Genomic DNA, 27,780 nt, shown 5'->3' on the forward strand with positions numbered 1-27,780 from the left:
CCCCCAAACACACACACAGACACACACACACACACACATACACACACACCCACACACACACAAACACACACACACACACACACACCTCGCTAAACATGAGATGCTCAAATACTAACGCCTGTAGATACAAAGTTATTGATTTTATTGCTTTTGCTTATTTTTATTTCTTATTTTTCTGGTTCCAATTATTTTTAATTATCTTGGTCCAACCAAAATTAGTAACTGGATCCTGAGTTTTGGTTAACACTGTTTGTATACTATAGCACAAGTTCAGGTTTTAGGGTTGTGCTATCCAGCATAGTAGCCAGGAGCCACACGTGAGTATTTAAATTTAAATTAATTAAAATTAAATAAAATGTAAAATTCAGTTCCTCAGTCACACATGCCACATTTCAGGTGTTCAATGGCCACACGTGGCTAATGGATCCTGTAATGAACACAGATACAGAGCAATTCTGTCATCATGGAAAGTTCTGCCGGACAGCACTATAGACTTCAGAGTCAGTGGTTTTAGGATCTTGGCTCAATCACTTAATGGCTGAATGACCTTAAGAAAATTATTTAACTTCTCTAAGCCCCAGGTTCTTTATCTGTTAAAAGAAACATCAATAGTACCCATCTCACAAGAGCACTGAGATTATTAAATCAAAACTTGCATGTAAGGTGCTTGGTAGGGTTCACAGTGCCTGGCACATAGTAAGTTGTTAATAAGTGTTAGCTATGTTTATTGTATTTATGATTAGGGATGTATGTGTAGTGATACAGACGCAGACAAAAGAAGCAAGTGCAGATGGGTAATTTATAACACGTATGCAAGCATGGACTAACAGTGTTTCAATCCAAGAAGGCTTCCTGGAGGAGAAGGCTAAAGCTTAGGGTTGAAAAGGAAGGAGGCACAGCGCAGGGTATGGCAGGGCATCTGTTGAAGAGTGTGCTCCTGGTCAACGGCCAGGCAATGTTCCTGTGGCATCAAAGTGGCCCGTGCAGGGCCAGGTGATGCTTGCCCTTCAGCAGAGGGACTGTGAGCTGGGCCGCATGGAAGATGAGGACAGTTGTACGGAGTTAGGTAAAGAAGAGACGTTCAGAGTTCTTTAAAAGGCAACTCAAGGAAACAATAAGGAAAACCGAATTGCTTTTCCCAGAGAACACTGGGAGAAAGTACAATATTGAAATTTCAATGGCAGGCAAGAGATTTTCTCAGATCCTATGGAGCAGCAGAGGAAATATGAAAGCCAGGAAGATCCTGCTTCATGTAAGTCATGTGATGGGACTCTGGTTTTAAAAGAATGACAACTTTCCATTACGTAGTAGAGAAAGATTCTCTGAGAGGTCATATGACTGATGGGTAGAGCAGCTGAGATCAAAACCACAGCTGTCTAGCACCACGAGGGTGGGGTGTGCTGATGCACCCAGGTAGGTTGGGTGGGGAATGGTTCACCTGGAATAGAAGGGAAACTTCATTCCCAGAGCTCAGTGAGCAGGAGGGCACCTCCGCATGCCCCTGGGGGACAGACAGGGCGGGGTTGCTGCCTACAGGCAAATTGAAGAATGAGAAAGCTTTGGGAGAGAGGGTTCCTATGGGCCTGAAGTCTCTACTTCTTAGGCCACAGTTTAGTGTGCCTGAACAGAGTGAGGGAAATGCGGGTGTTGTGGGGTGAGGGGCTGCCGGCCTCTGACCTTTCTCCCAGTTCCTCTCCTCCCTGCCCTGGGTTGGAGCAAGACCATTAAAAAAAAAAAAAAAAAAAAAAAAAAAGGTATATGCTCCTTTAGGGGACCCAAATACTCCAAGGAGCCGAGCCATCAGAAAAGAAACCTCAGAAAGAATGAGAGGGAATCTGTCTTGTTGTTTTGGTTTTGGGTTTTGTTTAGTGGTTTGTTTGATTTGGGATTTGGGGCCATGTGTGTCATAGGAGAGCCAGGCTACAGTGGAGCATTTGCTAAGGCTGCTCTGCAGACCCGCCATTGTCTGCCCACCTCCACTCCACTGTTCTGACCTAACTCCCAGCACCCACTCCAACCCCAAACCACTTATTGATCCTTCCCACAGGTATGAAGAAGAACTCAACAGGTGCACTGAGGCACAGAATGAGTTTGTGGTGCTCAAGGTGAGTGGAGAGAGTTCCTCCTGCCCGGCTCCCAGTGGCCTCATACAAGGCCTTATTTAATTGCACAGCAAGCCTAGAAGTAGGTCTTACTTTAACAGTGGGAAAACTACAATTCGGAGAGGTAAAGACACTTGCCCAGGGCTACCTAGATAATCAGGAGTGAGTCAGGACCCAGGACTCCAGAGTCTGAGCTGCAAATCCCAACACCAGCCCCCACCCCGTGTGGAGTCCAGTGTGGAGACGGGAAACAAAATGGGCCTTGTCCTGGGCTGGGTCTCCAGGCACCCAGTCAGGCTCAGGAGGACGGGGCACTCCGGAAGCAGCTCCACGGAGTTCTGGGCCTTCCTGCTTGGTGGCCGGGGCCAGGACAGGGTAGTCCTCACCATGTGAGGTGACGCAGGAGATCTTTCCATGTGGCACCAGAGCTAATGAGCAGGTGGGCACCCCTGAAGGCCCGGGTCTTCACACAGTTTGGAAGTTCTACTCCCTCCCTCCCTGCCAAGTCCTACTCCATGGCCTGGAGTAGACAGTTGTTCTGACCTTGGGAACTGAAGCTCTTCCACCTAATTCACAGACAGAGGGGGCTGGTTATCCCTGGAAGGGTAAGGCCCAGAGTGATAGCGCGTTCTGTGGAACATGGATGCTGCCTACATAAACAAGGTGGGGCTGGAGGCCAAAGTGGATGCCCTGATGGATGAGACCAACTTCCTGAGCACTTTCTGCAAGGTGATGAGAGTGCCCGGTGCCCCCTCCAACTGAAGGACTGGGGGCTGGAGGTTGGAGCCCCAGCTGGGCACAGAGTCTGTGGGCTCCTTCCCTAGTCTTCTCTCTGCTCCTTATCCCATCTGCATATTGCAAGGCGGATGCCGCTTCCCCTACCACAGGAGAAAATGAGGTTCCACAGAGCGGCTGGCAGGTCAGGAGAGATGAAAAATTCAGCCTTAACCAGTTGGATCAAGCATGTTCTGTTGGGCAGGCAGAAAAATGGGCCACCTGTCATTAAAATATGGATTTCCGTAGAACTTTCTGAGCAACTTGGCTCATCTTGCCCTGCCCAAATTTACTTGCTGCTCTTCCTAGAGCAACTGCCGGGTGATGCAATTACACAAATCAAGTGGCAATTAGTGAGCCCTCAGGTGCTTCTGGAAGCAAGCAACACAATTGCCTGGTTCTCCATTTGTGTCCTCCACAGAGCTGCAGGCACAGTGCTGAGCAAACACAACGGAGCCCGGAGCCCGTAAGTTCTTAAAGCTTATGGTATAGTGCAGGATAAAGGCACAACAGAGATAAATCACTGTACCATTTCAGATGCTACAGAGGCAATGAAGACAAATGACAGTAGAAAGCAATCATAGGCAATGGGCGGGTGACGTTGGACAAGAAACTTGAAGGAATTGAGGATGTCAGCCAGGAAGTGTGGTGGGCGGGGGCAGTGCTCCAGCAAGAGGGAATGGGAAGTATAAATTCCCCCCGGTATGATCCAGGAATGCCAGGAGGAGGACAGTGTGACTGGGGCAGAGGGGAGAGTGGTGAAGATAGGGCCAGCAGTGTCGAGGTGGGGTGTAGAGTGAGTGGAGTGCCTCCAGGTAGGCCTGGTAAGAACAGGGGATATGCCCATAGGGGTCACACACACATAATGCCCAACAGAAGCTGGTCGCATGGTTCCAGGACCTGGGGCTTCAGCTCTGATTGTTTGGGTGGGCTCCAATTCCACCTTACAGCTGACGGGGGATAACCAGCCCCCTCTCTGCTTGTTCTCTTCAATGCTGACAACCAGGGTGGTATTGGCTCCCAATTCTGAACTAGCCCACGGCCAGCGAGCCTGAGGGCTGAGACCTTCAAACTATATCCACAGCCAGGAAAAACCATTTGGGAAAAATTAGCTGCAGCACAGTAACAAAATAATAATTTGTTGAAACGGGGAACGTATGAATCAGTCATTAATAAAGAGAGCAAAGGAATATTTTTACTTAGACTCCTGCTTTGGCCTACTGATTCTCAAATTTTAAAGAGCATCAGAATCTTCTAGTAGTTTTGCTAAACACTAATTCTGATTTAGTAAGTCTGGGCTGGGCCCACAGTGTTGCATTTCAATCAAGTTTCCAGTGATGCTGATGCTGCTGGTTTGAGGTCACATTCTGAGAACTACTGAGTTAGACGATCCTGAAAAGGGATAATTAACAAATTAATTGTGGGTTTACTGTTTCCAGACCATCTTATCTGGATGTCATTTAATCTTCACGAATTAATACAAGGCCAGTATTATGATCAGCTTTGCTGAGATCCAGGATGCTATTTAAAAGTGATTGGCAGATACAAGACTTGAATTTGTCAGTTGGGTGCCCTTTCTGCAATTTCCAGCTGATTTCCATTTCTCATCCTATCCCTGAGAAGCAGGGAGGAGCCAAATTGGGAAACACAACTGGAAAGTAGCCAAGTTTTCTGGCTCTTTCTGACTCAGTTTTCTTTCACAAGATATTTTCTTTATTCGGTGTGAAGGGCTGTGTTTTCTCAGAACATGAGACATCTGTGATACTGACAGGTCACAACATGGTGTGCTCCTGTGACAAAAGGAGTGGCTTCTGGAGAACTCTGGCTAGAGTTACATGTGCTGCTGCTCCCTCCACACAGATGAGCTGATGACAAAGAACAGCTATAAACTCAACAACCTCCCTAATGTTTTTCCCAGCCCTTTCAGCCTACACAGGCCACTCCATCCCAACCGTGCAAGACCCTCAATGCCAAGGTCTGTTCTAGGGGGCAGGTCACAGCCTCCAAAAACATGCCCCCCCACACACACAGGCATACACATGCTCACACACCCACATGCATGCACGCACATACATGCACATGCATGCATACACAGATACATATGCACACATACACACATACACACATGCACACATGCACATGCACACTCTGCCTCAGCTCTCTCATTTGAACCCAACCACAAAAGCTGGCTCAGCTTCAGGCCCAGATCTCTGAAACCCCTGTGGTCCTCCTGTTGATGGACAACAACTGCAACTTGGACCCAAATAGCATCATCATTGAAGTCAAAGCCCAGCATGAAGACATCGCCAACAACAGCAGGGCCGAGGCTGAGTTCTGGTACTAAACCAAAGTGAGACATCAAGGTCAAGTTCATTAAACAAGCACAAAAAAACTGAGATTTCAAAGGCAAACAAGTTAAGAGCCATGTCCTCTCAGATGTCCCAGTCTGATAGGGTCAAGGGATCTAAGTTCAGCTTGGGGCTCACCCTATGTTACCTGGGGGAAGCATGTCAGGACCTGGGGAACAGCCAGTTAAAGGCAAGAGGTGGTCAGTCCCTCTGCCAAGAGTAAGATGGAAACATCTCCAATGCCCTGTATCAGAAAGACAAGGGACAGCTGGACAGTTCCAGCCATCAGTGCCAACAGGAGGAAGAGAGAGGGAGGGTGGGGACAAGAGGAAAGTTTAACTCCTTGTGGAGGAGGCTTCAGGATCCAGAGAAGAAAGGAGGAACTGTCTGGGGCCCAGGGGCTGGAGGACAAAGGCTTGATCTAAGCCACAGAATGGGATTTTCCAGATGAGAGCAAACATTCTGCCCTGGGAGTCATTGGGATGATAAGTTGCAATGCTGAGGAAAATACAAACAAAGGAAAAGTGATTGGCACCCTGCATGATACTGAGTCTGGGAGGGTGAGATACATGGTGTCAAGGGAAAGGGAAGAAAGACCAGGTACAGGAAGAAGGGAAAGAGCACAGTCACAGCTGTCCAGCTGTAGGGTGAAGCCAGTGGGCATAGAAAGTGAGGGACAGAGCCAAGAGAAAATGCAAATGAATTTGATTGGGCCAGAGGCGGCCCAGCAGGGAGGCTGTCAGACACACATGAAACCCTATGGGGCTATGGGAAGCCACAGCCTTCTCTTCCCTGGCCTGGCTGTCCCTGCCCACTGCACGCATCCCCCATCCAAGGTCTGCTTCTCCTCCCTCCTAGTACAAGGAGCTACAGCACTCTGCTAGCCTGCACAGGATGAACTCCACACCACCAAGATGGAGATCTCTGAGCTGAACTGTTAATGCAGAGGCTGCACTATGAGATTGATAACTTGTAGAAGCAGGTAGGGGGCTGAGTTCCCAGGTGTCCTCCCATCCATGCTCCTGCCTCCAGGTGGACTTGTACCTGGGCCTCACTCAGCTCCTGCAGAGAGGAGCCTCCCAGATGAGTGGTTTTCCAGGAATATAAATACGCATTCACCTAGTGCAATGGTTAATATTGTCAACTTGATTGGATTGAAGGATGTGAAAAAGGCACTTTCTTCTGGAGGAGTAAATGGCAAAACCTTAGTTTGCTTTACTTACTCTCAATCCAGAAAAGCTCAGCATTGGAAAGAACCTCAGAGGGCTGGGTGCAGTGGCTCACACCTGTAATCCCAGCACTTTGGGAGGCCGAGGTGGGCAGATCACCTGAGGTCAGGAGTTCGAGACCAGCCTGACTAACATGGTGAAACCCCATCTCCACTAAAAATACAGAAATTAGTGGGGCATGGTTGTGCACACCTATAATCCCAGCTACTCAGGAGACTGAGGCAGGAGAATAGCTTGAACCTGGGAGGTGGGGGTTGCAGTGAGCCGAGATCATGCCAGTGCACTCCAACCTGGGAGATAGAGAAAAACTCCGTCTCAAAAAAGAAAAGAAAAGAAAAGGACCTCAGAACATCACTTTCTCCATTCTGGCTAAGTCTCAAATTATCCAAGGGGGACAGAAATCAATCTTATTTTTAAAGATGATGAAGCTCCAACCTCCTTTGTATTAAATCCACTTCAGGGAATTCTTTCATATTTTCAACCTAAAGTTCATAGAGGATCTTACTGCATCCTGCAGCTGTTGGACCCAGGGCAGGGGTGAGGGTCAAAGGAGTCAAGGAAAGGACTCTAAGCAAGACCCTTTCCTCCCAAGTCCTGTAACAAATGCAACCATGCTTGGGACAAGCCTCAGGGACTCTGGAATTGCCCGACAAGCTGACAGTCTCGCACAACCTCTCTGCCACAGCTGCCTCTTCTCATTTCTCTCTGTATTTGTGGCTTGCTCTCTCTCCTGGATTTCCCTCACAGGTGCACATGAGCTTCCCAAGGCTAACGAGCTGAGGGGAGAGTTTGCCAAGCACAGTGCCTGATACATGTAAACACTCTGTGCTGATAACTTTAAATACGAAGAACTCAGGGCCCCTTAACCTCTGAGTAAACAAAATGTCTCTTTCTCTGCCCAGTGGTCACAGACTCACTGAAGATGTCAGAGCTGTGAGCACCTGTGAGTCAATGTCTTGGAATGGCAGAAAAGTAGGGGGCACAATGGAAGCTGAGAGCATCACTCCTGAGGGTCTGGTGGATCAAAGATGAACAGGTAGGGGCAGGGATGTCGTGAAGACCCTTTTGGAGGCTCTACGGAGACTCTTTTTGTTCCCTTCTTCCCCGTGAAGTCGAGAGAACTCAAAAGGGGCACATTCCATGTCACTAAGGAACTCAACAACTTAATCCCCTCTCTGGCCTAATCTCCACAAAAACTGTGGAGATTAATCTGCAGGTGACCCCTCACCCCCAGGGCTGGTCCCAGAAGATCCCAGTGATGGGACAAGACTATTCAAACAATCGTGGGTCCCCAGTCTGAATGCCTGATTTCTCAGCTAGTGCTGTCAGGAACTCAAACTAACACAAATAACGAGAGGCTATTAAACAGATTAACTGTAAAGACCTATATTTAGAATTGAAGCATATTAATTCAACAAATACAACAGTGACTGATCTGGCATGGCCTCAACTCACAGGAGGGAGAGCAGGAATGACCTCACAGAGTGACCCACCAGGGCTCTGGGGCTGTGTGTAAAAGCTCAGCATCGTAGGCAGCATTAATGGGAGCACTGACTCCTGGTCATGGGAGTAGAATCCCCTTAAGACCCGTGTGGGTCAGATCACATTACAGAGGTTGACCTGCCAGGATTGGGAAGAGCCTGGAACCAACTCATCAGAGAGGCAGGAATGCCTCACCAGGAAAAACAGACGCCAAGAGAGGAAATCAATGAGACGTTTCCAAATGTTTACCTGGTTTGCAAAGATGCATCCAAGTAGGGAGCTCCTGTTGCTGAAAATATTGAAGCAGAAGCTGAACAATTGCATCTTGGCAATGTCATTGAGGGATTCTGGTACTGGGGGAGGCTTGTCCAGGTGGCCTTCAGGCCTCTTTCAACACAGGAGTCTATGGCTCCCTTCCAGAATACAAGGCCTCCTCTTCCATCCAATGTGAGAGCCTCCTACAAGACAAGGGAATGAACCGAGCACAGGAGCTAAAAGCCTTGGCTTCTGGTGGGCGTGGACTTGGGTATGCCACTTGATCTCTTTGCACCTCATTTTCTCCTCTACAAAATGGGAGTGATTGTAGTAGTAGTGTCCTCTCAGCCCCATTGAGATCCACATGGTCACAGCTGTGAATGTGCCTTGAGCATGGCGATGTCCTCTGCAGAGGTTCATGAGGAGGTAGCGTGTGATAGGGTAGTGAGTCCATGCCCACCCTGTCTCACACTGGCTCAGGTGTTCCCCGAGGCTCTCAGGGGAGGGAGGGTTGCCTGGAACAAGGCACTGCGGGAGGGGAGCAGGCATGGGGATGACACCCAGGAAAGGCGTCATGGGAAATGGGAAAAGCCTGCCAACATACCCTGTGCCCTCTCCACAGCTGAGGTCTCTTCCTTCGGGGGCACAGGTTCCAGTGGGGGCAGTGTCCTCTGTGTGGGTGGGGGTGGCCGCAGTAGTGGCCTCTGCCACAACAACAGGAGCAGTGGCATCAGCTCCACCAGCAGTCACAGCAGCTCCAACATATTCATTGTCTCCAAGAGATGGTCCACGAGGAAGTCATGGGAGCCACACACCCCACCTGCCTCCGCTGCCACTCCCCTCAAGCCCTCAAGCTTCCCAGTCCCAAGGTTTGATGCTTTGCTGACATCCTACACACAAAATCAACAGCAGGAGGCACAGGGAGCAGGAAGTGGCTTGTGAGGTCATCCTGTCCATCCCTCTGCCTCCAGAAGGTCCCCACAGAGGTACCCCACCCGCTCCCCATCTCAGAGCCCTGCAGGGTCCACAGGCATCCATTCCAACCAACGTTGACTCAACTGCTCTGTGCCAGGACCTGGGCTAGCACTTTGCCCTTAAGAAACTTCCAGAGTAGGGGGTGCAGTAGGGTCTTCCCCCTCCTGTCTGAGCCAGACTCACAGCAACCACAAGACAAGGCCTCTTATGCAGTCCTTCCCAGGACCTCAGAACTGACCTTGGTGCCCTAGAGAGGTCGAGTGCAGTGCAGGCCCAAGTTTCCACGCACATTTCTCATTGCAGATGGAACACTTTTCCCGCTCAGGCCAGGACACGTCTTGCAAACCCTGCCACACACACCACCTCCTCACCTCCTTTCTTCTCCCTGCCCTGGTCCCAGTCAAGTCCCCTGACAACTCCCACCAGCAGAATATTTGAGTGAGAAATCAACACCCTTCAAAATATGATCAACTCTTGTTTATTCATAATAGAATGGAATGATGTTATCAAGAACTCAAAAGCCCTCCATGGCCCAGAGCTGCAATGAATGAGAGTTCACAGCCAAATTTCTTTCAAGTCTGCTTTATTTAAGTCAATATTAGACTTGCTGTTCCTAAACAGAAATGCCTCGATGACAGAGGGGTGGGAGGGAAGCAGGTTCATGGGAGGGTGTGGGAAGGCAGCTCAGCCCAAAATGTTTGCAAGAAATACACCATGAAAAGCCTATTTTAATTCTCCTGCATTAAGAACTGCCCTGTGAGATCCCTGCAAAATAATCCTCCAGGCTCAGGACTATTCCTCTTCTCTTGTGCTAGCCACATCTCTCTTCTGAAAAGTTTTCCTTCCTTTTAACCTTGCCTTTTTCACCTTTCACCCTCACTTCTTTTTCTACTCACCTCTCCCCACTGCCGCCCCCCGCACCTCCTCTCTCTCAATCCCCTTTTCTCCTCCTGTCCTGTATTTTTCACCCTTCTTCCTCTCCCACTCTTTCCGTTTGACAATCTATCAATATTGCCTGCTCTTTCTCTTCCGACCTCCCTTTTTCCATCTCCCTGTCTCTGAACATCTCTGTTCCATGTCTTCAGTCGTGGCTGACACTGAAGCTCCTTAAGCCAGGACACCACATTCCCTGCCCCACAGCAGAGGCCCAGGCTAGTGCACTCAGAGGAGAGGTGGCTCTTTCTTTGGTGTTTTTCCTCACTCTGAGGGGACACATTGCTGAGCCCCGGAAGGACACAGGAGGAGGTGGCTTGGAAATGGGGATGGGGTAGGCATGGGGTTCTTTTTTGAGGCCTTCACAGGGTGGTTTCTGTATTTAATTTGAAAAGTTATCAACCCCCCCCCAACACCTGCCAAAACACATTCCAAAGGCAGATAGAGATTGTCTACTGCACTGCCAAAGTGAAGACGGAGTTCACTGCTTCCGAAGAAAATCACAGCCTTCTCAACTGCCTATTCCCTTATGCCCCCTAGTTCCTGAACCCACTTTCATAAAATGCCACCAAGCTCTCTAGGTCTTGACTGAGTCCTGTCCTAGCTCACACTCAGAGGGCAACCCTGGACTCGGGGGGCTCAGGGAACAGTTGCCTTCCACCCACAGTGAATCCAAGGAACCACCCTGGCCACTGCTCCTGAGCTCTGGTCCTGGGCTCGAGGAACCCAACATGCTCACTGAAGCCCTCCTCTGGCCTGGACATGGTGGGGAGACTCTGCTGTGTCCACTGCTGCAGTGACCCCTGCCCTCCGGCGCTGCCCACTGTCTCCCTCACCCGCCCTAGTGTGAGTCTGCTCTCTGGTGGGGCCTCTGAGTGTCTCCATCAACATTCACACCATCCTGGGCCCTCTCTGTGGACTCAGTCCAGGGCAGAGTGTGGTCTTCTTCCCCTGACACCCTGCAATTGAACCCCCTCACCCAACCCTCTGCCTCCCATCGTGGCCTGTGGTCTCGCCTTGCACCCCTCCCCTCTCCACTACTCTGGGGCCCACAGTCAGGACTATGAAAAAGGGGACAGGGAGTGTGAAATGTCACAGTGAGACTGAGAATTTCCAAGGCTCAAGAAACCTTTGAGTCCCAGTGTCCTAATCCACAGGTTGGAAGGTTGAGGGAGAGGGACGACAGAATGTGTTATGGGCAGCAGATTCCCAATTCCTCACCAGGACTTCCCTGCTCTGGAACAGCACAGCAGGGTGAAGTCAGAAGGAACAGGATGGACTCCCAGCTGATCGGCCACAAGCTGTGTGACTTGGGGATGCTGCTCTTAACTGCTCTGCTCCCCATTTTCCTGTCTGTGGCTTAGTAACTAACTCACGGTGTGGTCAGGGAATTAAATGAGACCATGGATATAAAGAGTACGGAGTGGTCCCAGCACATGGTAAACGCCCAATAAATGTTTATTGTTGTTATTATTATTATTATTGGCTTGATTTTGGCCTAGTAATGAGTCTCAGTGTGGAAGGCAAAGGCCAGTTGGCCACGGCAAAAGTTTCACTGATGAAATTGATGGAAAGGAGGAGGAAAGAAAGTGAGGCGGGGACTTCAGACATCTCCAAAGATCTGTGTCTGTGACCTGCTGCTGGAAAGAAAGCCTGAATCCCTGAATCCCACATCCACCTGAAAATTCCCAAAGGCAACAACTCTCCCCAGAGACATTCTCAGGCCAAAGCTGGCTCTGTTGACCTCAGGGGCACTCAGGCTGGGTTGGGCAGAAGGGGAAAGGAACAGCCACATGGAAGCTGAGACCTGATGCTGAAATCATGCCTTTTGGGGACCCCAGAAGCGTTGGGGAGAGTGTCCCTTCCTCTGCCCTTCTCAAGCACCAGGCCTCTCCTCTCAAGTTCCCTACAGCCTTTGTGGACTGATGGGCCCTGTAGAGAAGTATCTATGCCTGGAGCCTGTCTACCTTCAAGACCCCCATGGGACAGTGGGTCACTGAGCTAGAGCTCAGGAGGGTTAAAGTCTGGCCTGTTGTAGGGAGGCTTCTCCCACCCCAAAAGCCTTCCTCCTGGGAACTTCCTGACTCATCTAGGAGCCCACAGAGGGCACTTGGGTTGGAAGGATCTGCAAAAAAGACTAGAAGCAGCCTTGGGGACATAGCCAGAGCATCCTTAAGTGTATGGGACTTGCCCTGTAATCCCACGGAAGCCGGGGTGTATAATTCAAGGCACACCTCCCTCCTAAGAAATGACATAGTCCCAACTCTCTCTTTCCTTGAGGCTGAGCCACTGGATACATGGAACATATCTGTCTGGTTGGCCCCTTTCATCACCCCCACAATCAAGGAAGGAGGACAAATAGGATTTTTATAGGGCCCACCAGCACTGACCATTGGCCCCTTCTCTTTGCTCTTCGCTACCCTAATTATCCACCTTGCTACTTAGCGCTGCCAATATCCCAAGCTCATAAACCTAGTTTAATGGTGATTTGGGGTTTGGCCCAGTTCAGCCCTCCATCCCCCTACCAGATAAAAGGGGGGAAGCTGAGCCATGACTTTATCATCCTGCCCCCTGTTCTTTCCTCCAGGGCCCCATTTCTCTGCCTCTCTCTCCTGCCATGTCATACCACTCCTTCCAGCCAGGCTCCAGGTGTGGCGGTCAGAGTTTCAGCTCATACTCGGCTGTCATGCCCCGGATGGTCACTCACTATGCAGTGAGCAAGGGGCCATGCCGGCCCGGGGGTGGTGGGGGCCTCCGAGCTCTGGGCTGCCTCAGCTCACGGAGCCTGTGCAATGTGGGCTTTGGGAGGCCCCGGGTAGCCTCCAGGTGTGGAGGTACCCTGCCTGGCTTCAGGTACCGACTGGGGGCCACCTGTGGGCCTTCTGCCTGCATCACCCCTGTCACCATCAATGAGAGCCTGCTGGTCCCACTGGCACTGGACATCGACCCCACCGTGCAGAGGGTAAAGAGGGATGAGAAGGAGCAGATCAAGTGCCTCAATAACCGCTTCGCATCTTTCATCAATAAGGTAAGGGGGCAGTGGCCCAGGGCCATGGGATGACCCACTGCAGATCTGGGGTCTGGTCTCGTTCTGGTCCAAGGGAACCAGGAGGAGGAGACTGACATTGAGGAAGCCTCAATTTGTCCAGTGGCCTCTCTCACATTCCATGACCACCAGCCTTTGAAAGCCAGTTAGATCAGACTCCATACTAAACATTTCTGCTTCCTTGTCTTTTTAAAAATATATCCTCTTTCCCTGAATATTATCTGACAAAATCACCAATCGCCAAGGTTGCCTGAGGTCAGACTGTAAGAGGAACTTCCAAAGCAATACTGAAAGGAATGATCAGAGAGGCAGAGAAATGAATGCCCTTCCTGATGAGGCTTTAACAGTAGAACTGTCTTCTGTGTGCCTGAGCTGGGTCACAACCCTTGAGCCCGAAGGTGAGGATGGGCACTGTGACCCCAGAATTTCCCATCAGTTTAAGCCTGGGATGAAAGGAAAGCGGACAGTCAGAGCTAGAGGCACAAGGTGACGGTCACGAAAGTCTGACATCTGTCAACCCCAGAGCCACTGAAAGGCTGCTAGGAAGGCGTGACTTCAGAAGGTGCTGAACTGGCCTGCCATCCCTCAGCAGCCCCTGGGCCCATCCCAAGCCCCAGGGAGGCTCTTGGCGTCAGGATTCATTCCACAGTTTGAGCTCGTGTTTCTGGTGACCCCAAGGTTTAGGGGCAAGAGTCCTGGGCCAGAGGTCAGGAGCCCTGGCCACTGGCGTTGACTCTCCTCCTATACCCGGAATCCCTGTGCAAGCCATTCACCTCTTGGCCTCTGGACGATGCTGCCCAGTGAGGAAGGGGAGGAGTGACGGCGGGAGATTAGGGGAGGTAATATATGCCAAAGTGCTTCACAGAGGAACTTGTTTAGTCAAACTCACAGTTTTATTTCTAAAGCTTATTAAGTTCTGGCTATAAACTTATTCCAACAAATGGGCCCTGATTAGCAAAAACATCACACCACCTTCTGTTAGGCTGGGTGTCTCCTGTTGATGTAGCCACTGACCAGAAGTAAGGCAATGCTACTTCTGCAGTTTTCTTGACAGACAATGCACAATATAGAAAATTCCAGAGCAAGGACGTTCCCTTTGTCAATGTCCAGCCGGGTGGCCATGGTCAACTTACTCAACTCCTAATCTCAGTTTCTACCTCACGAAACGGGAGGAGGTGGCCAGCAGCTATCCACATTACTGTGACCTGGACTTTTTTTCAGATACAGCCATGTAGGATGCAGCACAGTAAGTGAAAAGAGCTTAGAGTTCCTTGATCTGACTTTTCCCCTGAGTTCCCTAGGCTGTCATAAAGGAAAACCTTGATCCCCAATCTTCACATCCTCTGACATTAGTGTGAAGTTAACAGAGTCTCTTCCCATACACTGTCCCAAGTAGGAGCTTTGGGAAGCAAAGCAAGGCTTGAAGGGACAGGATGTCTCGGTCAAGGTCATGAGGATAGAGACAGGCAGGCAGGCAGTGCTGAAACAGGGATTGCCCAGGCCTCTTGGAGAAGTGCTGTCCACTACAACACACAACCTCTGAGTGGAAGGTAGGGGTCCACTAGGCTCCCCCAGGCAGGGAAGACACAGAGAAACATACCCTCAGATGCCAGTCTATGCAGAGACCCTGATTTTTGCAAATCTAGTGCAGTGGTAGCCATGTGTTGGGAGAGAGAGCACAAACTCATTCCATTGCCCTCTCTAAGCCATGGTCCCCAGGATCTCTGCTGCCTGTTGACATTCCACTCTTGGCTGCAGGTCCGTTACCTGGAGCAGAAGAACAAGCTGCTGGAGACCAAGTGGAACTTCATGCAGCAGCAGAGGTGCTGCCAGACCAACATCGAGCCCATCTTCGAGGGCTATATCAGCGCCCTTCGGCGGCAGCTGGATTGTGTGTCTGGGGACCGCGTGAGGCTAGAGTCAGAGCTCTGCAGCCTCCAGGATGCACTGGAGGGCTACAAGAAAAAGTGAGTCAGTGCTGCTTTCACCCTACTGGGGGACCTGGGGCAAGGGACAGAAACAGTCCAGGCCGGTTCCATTTATAAAATGGGGAGCCTAAACCTAGTTCATTGGGTGGCAGAACAGTTAGGTGGGATCCTGTCAGCAGGGCACCCCACTTGGCACACGGTGGGAGCTCTGAGACTGTGTATTGCAATCTCCCTCCCCACTACTCCACCTAAATAAGGCCCTCAGGAACTTTCTCTCTCTCTCTGTAAAACAAGCTCTCTCATGTGTGGCTTCTGGAGTTCCAGGTTTCAACTGAAACCGCCTGTTCTGCCTTTGCAGATCCTGAACTACTTCCTGTTCCATAGACAGATCCCCAGTCCTCTTCCTTCCTGGCTTTTGTTCCTGCTGCTCCTCCTGCCTGGCACACCCCTTTCAGCATCTCTCTGCACCACGTCCAAGCTACCACAGCCCACCTTTTCTCTCACCCCCAACTCCGGCTTCCTGCAGAGCCCTTCTGCCCCTTCCCTGCATATCAGGCTCTAGCTCCTTCTGCCTCACTTCCCAGTTCTTTGTGGTTCCTGTTTTCTCTTCTGCTACACTTGCTCCCCTTGAGGACGAGCTCCAGGTCTGATTCACAACTTGGAGTAGGTGGTTGATAAGCATATGGTAATTAAGTGCTTGCAAGAGGCTGAGGCCCAGATAAATTGTCTCACCAGGTCCTGGGCCCAGTGCCCCATGGGAATCCAGTGCCCCATGGGAGTCCAGTGCCCCCTGAGAATCCAGTGCCTCGTGACAGTCCAGTGTCCTATGGGAGTGCATGTTAGAGGCAGGCGAGTTGAAACAGGTGTCTTTTTATTGAGGAGAAACACGGCAAATATACTGAGAGCAACAGGTCATAAGGGTTTGGGTCAGTGGAGTGGAACCACATTGGGGACACTCACTGCAGGTGTCAACCACATGCCTACTCAATGCCAGACACTGTGCTAGAAAGTGTGGGTGCTATGGAAAGAAAAAAGGCTAGCTCTTTCCCAGTCCAGTGTGCACAGACCACCTGCACCTACACACAAACAGAGAAGAAGGGGGAGAAATCCCAAGAAAGGGAGGAAACAGGAGTCCAGGAAGCCTTCCTGGAGGAGGTGCCATTTGCTCTGGCCCTTGCAGGATAATGGCTCATTCCAATGGCATTATCCTCCATTTTGGAAATGGGGAAAGGACAGGAAAGGGTGACAAGGAAGAGGCAGGGCGTGCCAAGTGAAGGGGGCAACTCTAGCAGACTGTGACAGGTGAGATGCAGTGAGGCTGTGGGAGGGGTGGAGGCCAGCCTCTCAGCAGAAGCAATGCCTTTCTTGAGGAGTGAGTAGCAAGGTGAGATTAAGAGACAGGATTTGCAGCTCAAGATGAGAACTTTGACTTTTAAACATGAGACAATCGGAGAAGGATGAGATCAAACTGGTATTTTAAGAATAATAGCAAACACTTTCACAGTACAGAGCCTGTGCCAGGCACTGTCCTAGTGCTCTTCAGGTATTAATGCATATGACATGTTAGCCCACAACAGCCCTGTGAGGCAAAACATAGTGTTATCTATGGATGATGAAGCTGTGCATGATGAGGCAGAAAGGCCAAGTCACTTACCCAACTTGCCTACAGCTTGCATAGGACAGAGCCAGGATTCAAACCCAGGGGACTAGGCTCCAGAGTCCAGGGCCAGTGCTGCAGCAGTTCTGCTGGGAAAAAAAGAGAGATGGGCATGATGAAGCAGAGAAGCTTTTAATGGATTGATGCCGCTCATCAAACTGAACCCCCTGACCAATTCCCTCTGCCTTAGGAGAATGGTGAGTGGGCTGGGGAGCCCCAAGGAGCTTGAGGAAATAGCGTGGCTGTCTCTGTGGGTCTGGTAAAATGGATAATTGCTACCTCTGCAAATGGACCACAGGTAGAGGCCAGGCTCTGAACCCTCCCAACGAGGAGGATGCACGGGTCAGCTGGGAATTCCAGTGACTCAGAAAAAACAGCCAGGCCAGCAGCACAGCCTTCTTCCACCTTCCCAAGGGAGGCCACTAGGTGAAGTGAACCTCCTCGGCAGCAAGATAGAATGAAGGTAGCTTTAAGGAGGACTTCCCAGAGGAGGACTCATCGCGGGAACAGGCTCCTGAGGAATGGGGAGAAGAGTAAGCTTGAAAAGTGGCTACTCACCCATCTCAAGTGGGTGGAGGAGCTAGAGGTGCCAAGACAGGGCTGGACCGGGGCACTCCCCAGGGCATTCAGTCAGTGACAGGCAGAGTCGCCCCCAAAGGCCTAATGCCAAGATCTCTTCCAAAATCCACAAGCCCGACTAAAGCATTTTTTTCCTGCCCTTTCCATCAGATATGAAGAAGAGCTCTCCCTGCGTCCCTGTGTCGAGAATGAGTTTGTTGCCTTGAAGAAGGTGAGGAGGATGCTCAGACAGGCAGAGCCCCTGAGCTGGACTGCCTTGCCCCAGGCCACCTAGCCCTGAACTGAGTCCAAACGTGTCTGCAGCCCACCCACCCTGAAAAAGGGTTTCTCACCCCTCGGACTCCTGTGCCAGCCCCACTAACCCTGAGAATGAGGAAGGCCAGCCTCCTCTCCGCCGACCTTGTCCCCTTGCAAAAGGCCAGCCATTGGCCTGGCCTCCACTTCCCGACTCATACAGGCCCAAGCTGGGTTAAAGTCATGTCTACCCCTGCCCGAGCAGCTGGAGACGGGACAGACGCCAATGCCAAATCAAAACAAAAGCTCAAAAGCTGTGCTGCAAGCCCCCAAACATGACAACAATCGCGATGGCTCCTCAGACAGGTAGCCAGGTATTTCCAGGCCCAGACTCTGCAAAGCGGGCTCTGAGAGGCTGTTGCCAAGGCTCATTTAAGCCCCACCCCCTTCAGGTCCTTTCCCATCAGGAAGCCAGACCTGGGGTCCTGGGACTAGGGACCCCTTTTTCCCACCTTGGCTCCATCACCCCTTCACTGCCCGTGGGGGGTCTGTGAGGAAAGGTGAGCCCCACACCTTCCCCCTGCCACCAGCTTGCCTGTGAGGTGGCCCAGCCAGGTCACATTCTGTCCCTGCTCTGCTGCAGGATGTGGACACAGCCTTCCTGATGAAGGCTGACCTGGAGACCAATGCAGAGGCACTCGTGCAGGAGATCGACTTCCTGAAAGGCCTGTATGAGGAGGTACCCACAGCCCTGCCCTTGGGTGGTTAGTCTGGGCTGGAGCCAAGGGAGCGAGAGGGCAGCAGAGTGGCCGCCCAGTGGGTATATTTCAGGGCTAGCATGAGAAGAGGTCCACACTGGAGAGACGGTTCTCAGGCAGTGAGAATCACAGAAGTTGGATCATCCAGGCCATGGCTCACAGGCCCCTCTGGGGAAGTCTCCACCAAGCTCTGGGCAACCAGAGGGTGGGGACAAGGAGTCAGTTGGTGACTGAAGCCCAGAACAGCCATAGCAGAGTTCTATGCACTCTGCTCTGGGAAGGTCAGAACTGGTTCTCCCCTTCTTCTGCCCCTGGAAGCTCAGAGAGCTCACTCCTTCTCACCTGGGCCCTCCCCACAGGAGATCTGCCTGCTCCAGTCTCAGATCTCTGAGACCTCGGTCATTGTGAAGATGGACAACAGCCGGGAGCTGGACGTGGACGGCATCGTTGCTGAGATCAAGGCGCAATATGACGACATTGCCAGCCGCAGCAAAGCCGAAGCAGAGGCCTGGTACCAGTGCCGGGTGAGGCCCGGGGGTTGGGGGCAGGGAGACTGGAGAGCTGACAAAGAGACAGGAGAGGGGAGGACCCCCAGACTCCTTCCCCGCAGAAGTGGGTGAGGAGTTAATGAGAGCCGCGCCATGCTACAGACACAGGGAATCCCATAAAGCCCAGCTGCTTTGTTTCTGCAAGGCCCCAGGCCATATCCCTGCAGAGCACGTGGGAGGGACCCCTCCTTCCCCGAACAACCCAGGCCTGTCATCAGGGTGCCAGGGCGCCTGGCTGTTTGTACCTGAAGACTCACCGGAAGTGCTCCTGTTGGCAGCATTCAGTAAATACTAATTGGTGGTGATGGCAAAGAGGGCTCTAAGTTTCGAGGCGTGGGAGGAGGCTGGTGGCATGGGGTGGCTACTAATGGTAGAGCAGAAACAGTGATTAAGATGGCCTCAGACTTAATAACTAGGGGCTTGCTTGGAGGGCAGGGGGGCCCTAAGGGTAATTAGATTTAACAAATATCATCGGCTCACCCCCTCTCGCCCTGCCTATGGAAGGCACCAAGCATGCAAGCACTCACTGGCCCACTCATTCAACACTGTGTGTTCAGCATCCACCACGTGCCAAGCACAGTTCTAGAAGCTGGAGACACAGCAGGGAACAGAATAGACACTAGTCCTTGCCTTCATGTCGCTTTCATTCCAGAGACAAGTTGGGGGCCAGGGTGGGTTGAAGGGGCAGGGGGATGGATGATGAACAAGGCACGTAAGTGCAGTGGATGTTTGTTAGATGGTGATACCAAGTGCTAGGAAGAAAATAAACCAGGAGAAGGGTAGGGAGGGTGGCCAGCAAAGATGCGCTTCCCAAACCAAAACACCAGCTAGCAGGAAGTGATTGCAAAGGTGGAGCAGCAGGTAAAGGGAGTTTGATGACAGAGGGAACAAATTGTGTCTGCAAGGGCAAAGGTGTTGTCATTTGATCTAATCTTGAAGGACAAATAAGAGTCAATGGGCAGATGGGGGGAGAGTGTGCCAGGCTGAGCAGCGGGTGCTAGGACACAGCAGCAGAAAGCGAGGGGCCTGGAGTGCCATGTGCTGTGGAGACCGGGCTGGAGGGGTGTCTTGAGGCCAGGTCACAGTATACCTGCAGGGCTGTGCTAAGTCGTTTGGTTTTGTTTTGAAGGCAGCGGGTGCCACTACCCAGGGAGTGCCCAAAGTGATGCTCTACCTATTTTCTGGAGCTCCATGGTGGTTGGAAGTATGAAACCTTGACCTGGAGTCAGCTCCTGGTGAACCCGTCTGTGGCCCACCCACGGCCAGGTTTCATTCTGGCTGGCCCGTCCTCTGGTTGCCCCTGGCAACCACCATCAGCTAGGTTGGGTTCAGGATTACAACCACCTCATTTTCCCATCCTGCTAAGTCAGAATCGTAGAGACAATTCTATTAGTTAAGGACTGCACTTGGCTACCAGGATCAGAAATAAGTAGTTAAAATTGAATTTTTACTTTTTTCTCAAGTAGCTTGAAGTACAAAATAGACTGCTCAGGATGACACAGAGGTTCTGTGACATCATCAGGGACCCAGGATCCTTCTAGCTCACCATTCTGCCATCTGTAATACATGCTTCATCCTCTTGGTGGCCTCACGTTCCAAGACAGCTGCAGCACCTCCAGTCTTACATGCTTATGCCAGGCAGCAAGGAGAACAGAGGGGAAAAAAACCAACTGGGTCATTCCCTCCTTTAGAGAGCTTACCCAGAAGCCCTGCCCAGCCATGGCCATAGATCTCATTGATTGGAAAGCTGAGAAATATTCTCTTATCTGGGCTCATGGTTACCCTAAATAAAAGCAGGGTTCTCTTTGGTTCTGGGTTTTTGTTGTTGTTGTTGTTTGTTTTTTGTTTTTTGTTGTTGTTGTTTTTGTTTGTTTGTTGAGATGGAGTTTTGCTCTATTGCCCAGGCTGGAGTGCAGTGAGTGGTGCAATCTTGCACCACTGCAACCTCTGCCTCCCAGGTTCAAGTGATCCTCCCGCCTCAGCCTTCCAAGTAGCTGGGATTACAAGCATGCACCACCATGCCCAACTAATTTGTGTATTTTTAGTAGCGAAGGAGTTTCACCATGTTGGCCAGGTTGGCCAGGCTGGTCTTGAACTCTTGACCTCAAATGATCTGCCTGCCTCGGCCTCCCAAAATGCTGGCATTACAGGTGCCAGTCACTGTGCCCAGCCAGGGGTTCTGTTTTAAGAAGAGAAGAATGGATATTTATTGGGCAACTGCAGACTTTCCTACTGTAACCAAATAACAAAAGAGCCAATGAATGTGATTATGTGCTTATCTCTCGTTTTGCATTTTCTATATAATATGCTCCCACCCACTATCATAAAAATCTAAAATCAGCTAATTTTTTAAAACTTACAAATGTAATCTGTACACACTATTCAGAAATTGGATTCAGAGTGCAAAGGTTTTTATTAAAAAAGTGTTACCTCAAGGTAGGACATAAATTGCATTTTTTAAATTGTTTTTAAAGAAAACATACAAATGTTTTCATCCTGATGGGCAGACCCATCTCGCTGGGCAGTCCTTGGTCTGTTAGGCAACCCAGGCTGAGCACAGAAACCCCTTCCAAGATCCAGAGGCATATCTAAAAGGGAGAGAGCCCTCGGGCGAACTTGGGCTCTGGGACAGAGAAAAGGACCAGACACAGAACAGCTAAACAGAGGAGGGGATCTCAGAGGCTGGAGAATAATCTAACAAGCCTGGAACTGGGGATGGGGTGAGATGGGAATCAGGAGCAGCCCACATAAAGGACCCCAAAATTGCCAAGAAGTGGAAGAAGGTAAAGGAGCAGAACCAGTATGAGAACCAGAGAGCACCTGAACTAGGAAGTCATGGGAGAAAAGACTGGGAACAGTGAGAAAGGAGGCTAGGAGATGCCACCTTGCCGTGCCTGCGGCTCTGACTTCTCTGTCCTGGCAGTATGAGGAGCTAAGAGTCACAGCTGGGAACCACTGTGACAACCTCCGCAACCGTAAGAACGAGATCCTGGAAATGAACAAGCTGATCCAGCGGCTGCAGCAAGAAATCGAGAATGTCAAAGCCCAGGTGAGGCCAGGGAGGACCTCCTCGCTGCGAGAGGCATCCTAGGCTGACTGCCAGTCTGTGCCGTGCAGGGCGGGTTCAGTCCCTGCTGTGAGTGCTGTTGAAGAGGGAATAAACTTGTGCTGCCTTGCTCAAGCAGAAGCAAGCCCTTTCCACAAAAGGGCTGACCCACAGCAGGATGAGCAGCCACAGGAAATAGTCAGGTCCCCAACAGAAAAGAGGTGACCAACGTCAAAGATGAAAAGCAAGGATGGTTCACTAGGTGCAAGGATAGAAAAGATGTTCTCCATGGTCCCTTCAGACCCAAAGACTGTGATTCTGTGATCCTGAAATTCAAGGTGACTCTGAATTGTTCATAAAATCAGACCCACTCCATTCTCCTGGGGTAGGGAAGACCAGCTAGGCATTTAAAACCTATTAGCCCCACAGAAATTCTCAGCATACTTAAGAAGAAAATCCCAGCTCTCTTGGAGGTATTTTAGACAGAAAACCCATCCCAGTTCCCTGGAGGAACCAGATGTCGCAATCCTAGGATGAAGCTTGCAGCAAATGTGAGCCTGGCACGTAGCCACCCCCATGTTCTCTCTGCTCTTCTGCAAGTCTGACTTGGGGCTCCAGGGCCCCCAGTGATGCTTTTCTGTGCCCCTCCCACAGCGCTGCAAACTTGAGGGTGCCATAACCGAGGCAGAGCAGCAGGGCGAGGCGGCTCTCAACGATGCCAAGTGCAAGCTGGCAGGGCTGGAGGAGGCTCTGCAGAAGGCCAAGCAGGACATGGCCTGCCTGCTCAAGGAGTACCAGGAGGTGATGAACTCCAAGCTGGGCCTGGACATTGAGATCGCCACCTACAGGCGCCTGCTGGAGGGCGAGGAGCACAGGTGAGCTCCTCTGGGAGGGGTCAAAGATGGGCACCAGGTGTGACCATCACCCAGCCCTCTGGCGGCGGCTGCTAGTGTCTCTCACCCCGTCCCCCACCCCAGTCATTGAAAACCCACAGCAGCACATGGTCCACAGTAAGGGCAAGAGCCGGGAGATGCTGCACTTACCTGCATCTGTACCTTCTTTTTCTTCACATCCCCAGGCTGTGCGAAGGCATCGGGCCCGTGAATATCTGTAAGTAGATGAGCCGTGCGCCACTGGCTCTGGGGTCTTGGGGATTGATCACTCCAATACAGGCAGTCCACACCACCCCTTCCCAGACCTCTGATGCCTCCCCTACCCCAAAGGAAGAGCTCTGTCTGCCGTGAGCTCCCAGGCTGATGGAAAGGGCTATCCAAATATTTTGGGAGTCAGACTAGGAGCAGATTTGCAACAGCATGGTCCAAGTGCTTCGGGGCCCAGAAGCCACAAAGAACCACCCTGACAAGAGGATGCTCTTCTAGAAGAAAAGGATTTGAAGCAAGCTCAGGAAGGAGGGACCAGTAGAAACTGAGAAAGGGTGAAGCTGAATCCGGCCTGGCCTCGCCCAGGCTCTAGGGAAAGGGGAGAGGTGCATGGGGACCTTGCAAGTACTTTGTGTGACTAGGGTGGGAGACACAGAAGCTGGAGGCTGGAATGGGATGTCCATAGAGGTGAGTGGCAGCAGGTGGGAAGAACGGCCTGGCTGAGGGGTTTCAGGGCAGTACACTGAGAGCCACACCGTGTGGGGCCCTGAGCATCCCTTCCTGTTCCCACAGCGGTGAGCAGCTCCAAAGGCGCCATCCTGTACGAGCCATGTGGAGTCAGCACACCTGTCCTCAGCACCAGCGTCCTCAGGAGCAGTGGGGGCTGCAGCATCGTGGGCACTGGTGAACTGTATGTCCCCTGCGAGCCCCAGGGGCTACTGAGCTGTGGGAGCGGGCGTAACTCCAGCACGAAACTAGGGGCTGGGGGTAGCTCCTCCAGTCACAAGTGTTAGCACAGTCCCAGACATCCAGGAGACAGGGCCCCAGCCCCATGGCCCTGGATGTCACACTCCCACCAGAGCTAAAGACAAGGATGTTCCAAAGCCCCACCTCCCTGTATTGACTACACATTCCCCTCCAGTGTTCCCTCCTTGGGAACTGAGCTGCCCCTCGGACCCCTCCTTTGCCTCATAAGTCACCTTCCACTCAGCTGTGTGCAGACCCTCAGCTAGGCCGGGATGGTGGGGAGGGACAGCAGAGAAAGAGAATGCGTTGCTCCTAACCCCAGGATGACAATAACCCCCAGAAGGTCAAATGGACACACCACAGTTCTGCTCTGTGGATCATCCCATGGAAGTTTCCTCACAAAGCCAGCTCCTCTCCCACCACAGGCTCCACACTGCCCTTACTTCAGGCTTTCATGCCCCTAAGAAGAGTGAATTTCCTTTAACACCACCTGAAACATGCACCACTGCAAATATCAAAAGGAGACACCCCCAAATCCCACTCTGAATTCCAAAGTCAAGAGCCACGATTTCAGGATCTGTCAGGACCTGCCAATGTCCTCTCAGCACAGAGAATCAAACGGTGGCCTTTGGGCAGTAGATTTACTGTCTCAGGTATGTTGAACTCAAACTATGAGAGTAAATCTTTCTCCTGAGCTCACATTGGCAGGTGATGTCAGGCAAATGCCTAGAACAAAGGGCAAAAGGATATGGAATGTTTACTGGACAGATGGAAAACCAAAAACAGATATCATTTGCTCAATGGAATCAGTCCCGCCTCCACCCAATCCCTTCTGTACATAGCCGCCCCTTCCTGTTCCCCCTCCCTTTAGCTCCTCTTGCTTTAGGTCTGATATGACAGTGATGTGGGGCTGCCCCAGCTGACTGGGAGGCCCTGGGCTCAGGAGCTCATAGACAGAGGAGTTGTGGGCTGACTCCACCTCCCAGAAGTCCCTCTTGCCAAGCCCTGTCCCACTGGGGCTCCAGGGCCTCTGCCCTGAGCGTCTGGGCTTCTGTTCAAAATAAACCTACTCTGTTCATGGATTACAGAAATCAGGATTATTTACTCTGCTCTGTGGAAAGTGTGATAAGGCTGAGGGGGAACTGGTGAGCAGCTTTTGGGGACTGGAGGTTTGGGAACAGAAATGAAGAATATTACACAAACAGAAACATTACATGTAAATAATTTGCAAATGGCCTGTGGAAGAAATAGGGCTCCATACAAATCATACACAAAACCAGCACATCACACCCCAAAGGTTCGCAAGTCACTTGCCATGTTAAAAACCACGAGCCCGTTGCACACAGGCCTCCTCACTCCATGGTGCCCTATACACACCCTAGAGAAAATCCATGGGATCCTCTATCATGTCTAGACTTAGCAGCTCCCAGGCCCTGGGTTCTGTCCCTAACCAGAACCATTCTCAGTGCCTGGACACCCCCAGCTCCAGAAAAGCAGTGAAGATGGTGGCCACCCATGGTTTGAGGAGGACCAGGACACTCTAGTCTCCTCTCCCCATGTAGACAGCCCAAGACCTGGAGATTTGGCGGCAGTGTTTCCACCCTCTGCGAGGCCTCAGTCCCCTTTTCTTTGCCTCACTGACCTCCTGAAACAGCCACTCCTGGGGGGGGCGCTTTCCCCCTGATGGCTCCCCTCTCCTGAGAGTTGGAGTGACTCCCCACTCTCCCCAAAGAGCACCCATGCTGCGCCAAGCCCTGCATTAGAGACTGATGATGCAGAAATGACTAAGACACCCTCTTAAACCTGGAAGGACGCTCAGCCTCCGGGAAGGAGGATTCATAAATAATGAGTGCCAAACAGCATGGGAGCCCCAAGAAGCAGCTCACGACTGCCTGACAAGAGTCAGACACAGGATCACAAGGAATACTGTATGGACAGGGACTGAAGGGAAGTCTAGAGTCAGATCTGTGGGCAAGCACAGTCAACAGAACCCATTCCTTCACATTCTCATTGGCTCAGTCTGCATCTCTCAAGCACCTGCTATAGGGCTGGCTACCCCGGGCCTGGAGACACAGTGGGGAATGAGACAGCCCTGGTCACGGCCAGTTTACCCCATAAGCGCAGTAGACACCGTATGTGGGGCTGATGGTAGAGAATGTAAGATGGGGCAGCCACTGTGGAAGACAGCCTGGCAGTTCCTGAGCATGGTCGCCACAGAGGTACCAGGTGAGTCAGCACTATCACTCATAGGCATACACCCAAGAAAGACAGAAACCTATGTCTATGCAAAAACATGCCCGTGAAAACTTATCACAACATTATTCCTAATAACTAAAAGGTGGAAACAACACTGTGTAGACATGCCACGGTGTCTATCCAAAATATGGCACACCTACACAATGGAATCTTCTCTGCCATGTAAAGGAGTCCTGTGCTGATACATGCTACAGCATGGATGAACCTTGGAAACATTATGCAAAGGGCAAGAAGCCAGTCACAAAAGGCCATCTATTTTACAATTCCATTCCTATGAATGTCCAGAATATGGGAATCCACAGAGAAAGCAGAGCTGTGGCTGCTTAGGGCTGGAAGGAGGAGAAGACAGAGCTTAGGGGAGTCATAGGAGCCACAGCTAAAGGTTTCTTTAGCCCGGTGTGGTGGCTGCACCTGCAGTCCCAGCTACTTGGAAGGCTGAAGCAGGAGGATCACTTGAGCCCAGGAGTTCAAGGCCACAGTGAGCTATAATCACACCACTGCACTCCAGCCTGGGTGACAGAGCAAGACCTTGTCTCTTAAAAAACATTTTTTTTTTATAAAAAATAAAGGTTTCTTCTGAGGTGATGAAAATGTTCTAAAATTGGCTGTACTGATGGTTGAACATTCTAAAAGCCATTGACTCCTACATTTTAAATGAATGAATTATACAGTATAGGAATTATATCTCAATAAGGTTATTTTTTTAAATGGGGCCATGGTCGCACACCCCATGGGCTTACAGCCTACCAGGAAATACAGACCGGAGACGAAAAATTACAGCTGTGATTTTGTGTTGTGATAGTGGCAGAGCAGAAGGCCATGGGGAGAGAACTGAGGGTCCTGCCTTAGTCCTGAGGCTCCAGAAGCTCCCAGGAGGAGGGGACAGCAAGCTTGAGCCCTGGAGGCCCACAGGACTGTCTGGGCAGGATGCTGGCAGCAGGCTCCAGGCTGGGGCATCACAACTGCCAGCTGGGCACGCAGCACATGGCTGGGGCCTGTGAATGTGATTCCAGGGCCGCACATCCACATGTCGGGAAGGAGAGAAGGAAATGATGGATCTGAGAGCCTCGTTCCCACTTGAAGCCTCGTCACTCTGGACCTGGCCCTGGAGCCAGCTCCACTCGCTGCTGAAGACTAACTCAGAGCACCCTAGAGCCACAGGGACGCTCTGCCCTATAGTCAGCAAACAGATTCCAAGGAGACTGGCCACCCCATCTCACAGATGGCTGCCCGAGGCCCAGGACACAGCCCACCTTTGTGTTGGGACTGAGATAAAAATGAAGGAGGAGAGGGAAGGAAGACTCCGTCCACTGCAGTGAGGCAGGCTCAGAGCCTGGGGACCATCCCCTTGAGACTTTGGTTCCAGAATGCCCGGCCCCTGATAAGTGTCTGCTGGGCAGGGAGGCTGCCTGGAGCCATCCTGTAAGCACTGCTCATCCCAGGAGTGTGCTCCCCCGCTCAGCCCTGGATGTGAGCACAGACACCAGGGCATCACCTCCAGGACGCCCACCAGGGACTCCCCAGCATCGTGCAGCTGAGTCCCCATTCCCTCTTCCTCCCCAGGAGAGGAAACATTCAAAACAGGCGGGACAAAAGTGCCTCCTGGTGGTGGCTGGGACATCTGCATTCCATTCAACACAGCAAACACCTCCTTGAGTGTCTTCTGGGGTCAGTCCTGCACTGGGTGCTGGGATACAGAAGGAACAGGCCCCGGCCTCCTGGGCTGGTGAGAAAGAGAACTGTCTGTATGAAGCCAGAGCTTCACTGCACTCGGCTTGGCCTG

The 27,780-nt window shown here is 51.4% G+C and overlaps 1 protein-coding gene across 1 annotated transcript; it reads left to right on the forward strand.

Annotated features, from left to right (window-relative positions):
* The first annotated feature begins 12,603 nt into the window (after nucleotides 1-12,603).
* Nucleotides 12,604-24,838, forward strand: KRT82 (keratin 82, type II). The gene is made up of 9 exons (XM_012002186.1): nucleotides 12,604-13,126; nucleotides 14,903-15,111; nucleotides 17,459-17,519; nucleotides 18,186-18,281; nucleotides 18,660-18,824; nucleotides 21,772-21,897; nucleotides 22,549-22,769; nucleotides 22,973-23,004; nucleotides 23,568-24,838. The coding sequence occupies exons 1-9, from the start codon at nucleotides 12,716-12,718 to the stop codon at nucleotides 23,786-23,788; spliced, it is 1,542 nt and encodes a 513-aa protein (XP_011857576.1). The 5' UTR covers nucleotides 12,604-12,715; the 3' UTR covers nucleotides 23,789-24,838.
* The last annotated feature ends 2,942 nt before the right edge of the window (nucleotides 24,839-27,780 follow it).

Source organism: Mandrillus leucophaeus, unplaced genomic scaffold, assembly GCF_000951045.1.
Source record: "Mandrillus leucophaeus isolate KB7577 unplaced genomic scaffold, Mleu.le_1.0 Scaffold118, whole genome shotgun sequence".
Lineage (NCBI taxonomy): Eukaryota > Metazoa > Chordata > Mammalia > Primates > Cercopithecidae > Mandrillus > Mandrillus leucophaeus.

Coding starts and splice junctions, on each gene's coding strand:
- KRT82 (XM_012002186.1), top strand. CDS start 12,716: ATGTCATACCACTCCTTCCAGCCAGGCTCCAGGTGTGGCGGTCAGAGT. Junction 17,520..18,185: donor AGTTTGTTGCCTTGAAGAAG/GTGAGGAGGATG, acceptor GCTCTGCTGCAG/GATGTGGACACAGCCTTCCT. Junction 22,770..22,972: donor CTGGAGGGCGAGGAGCACAG/GTGAGCTCCTCT, acceptor TCACATCCCCAG/GCTGTGCGAAGGCATCGGGC.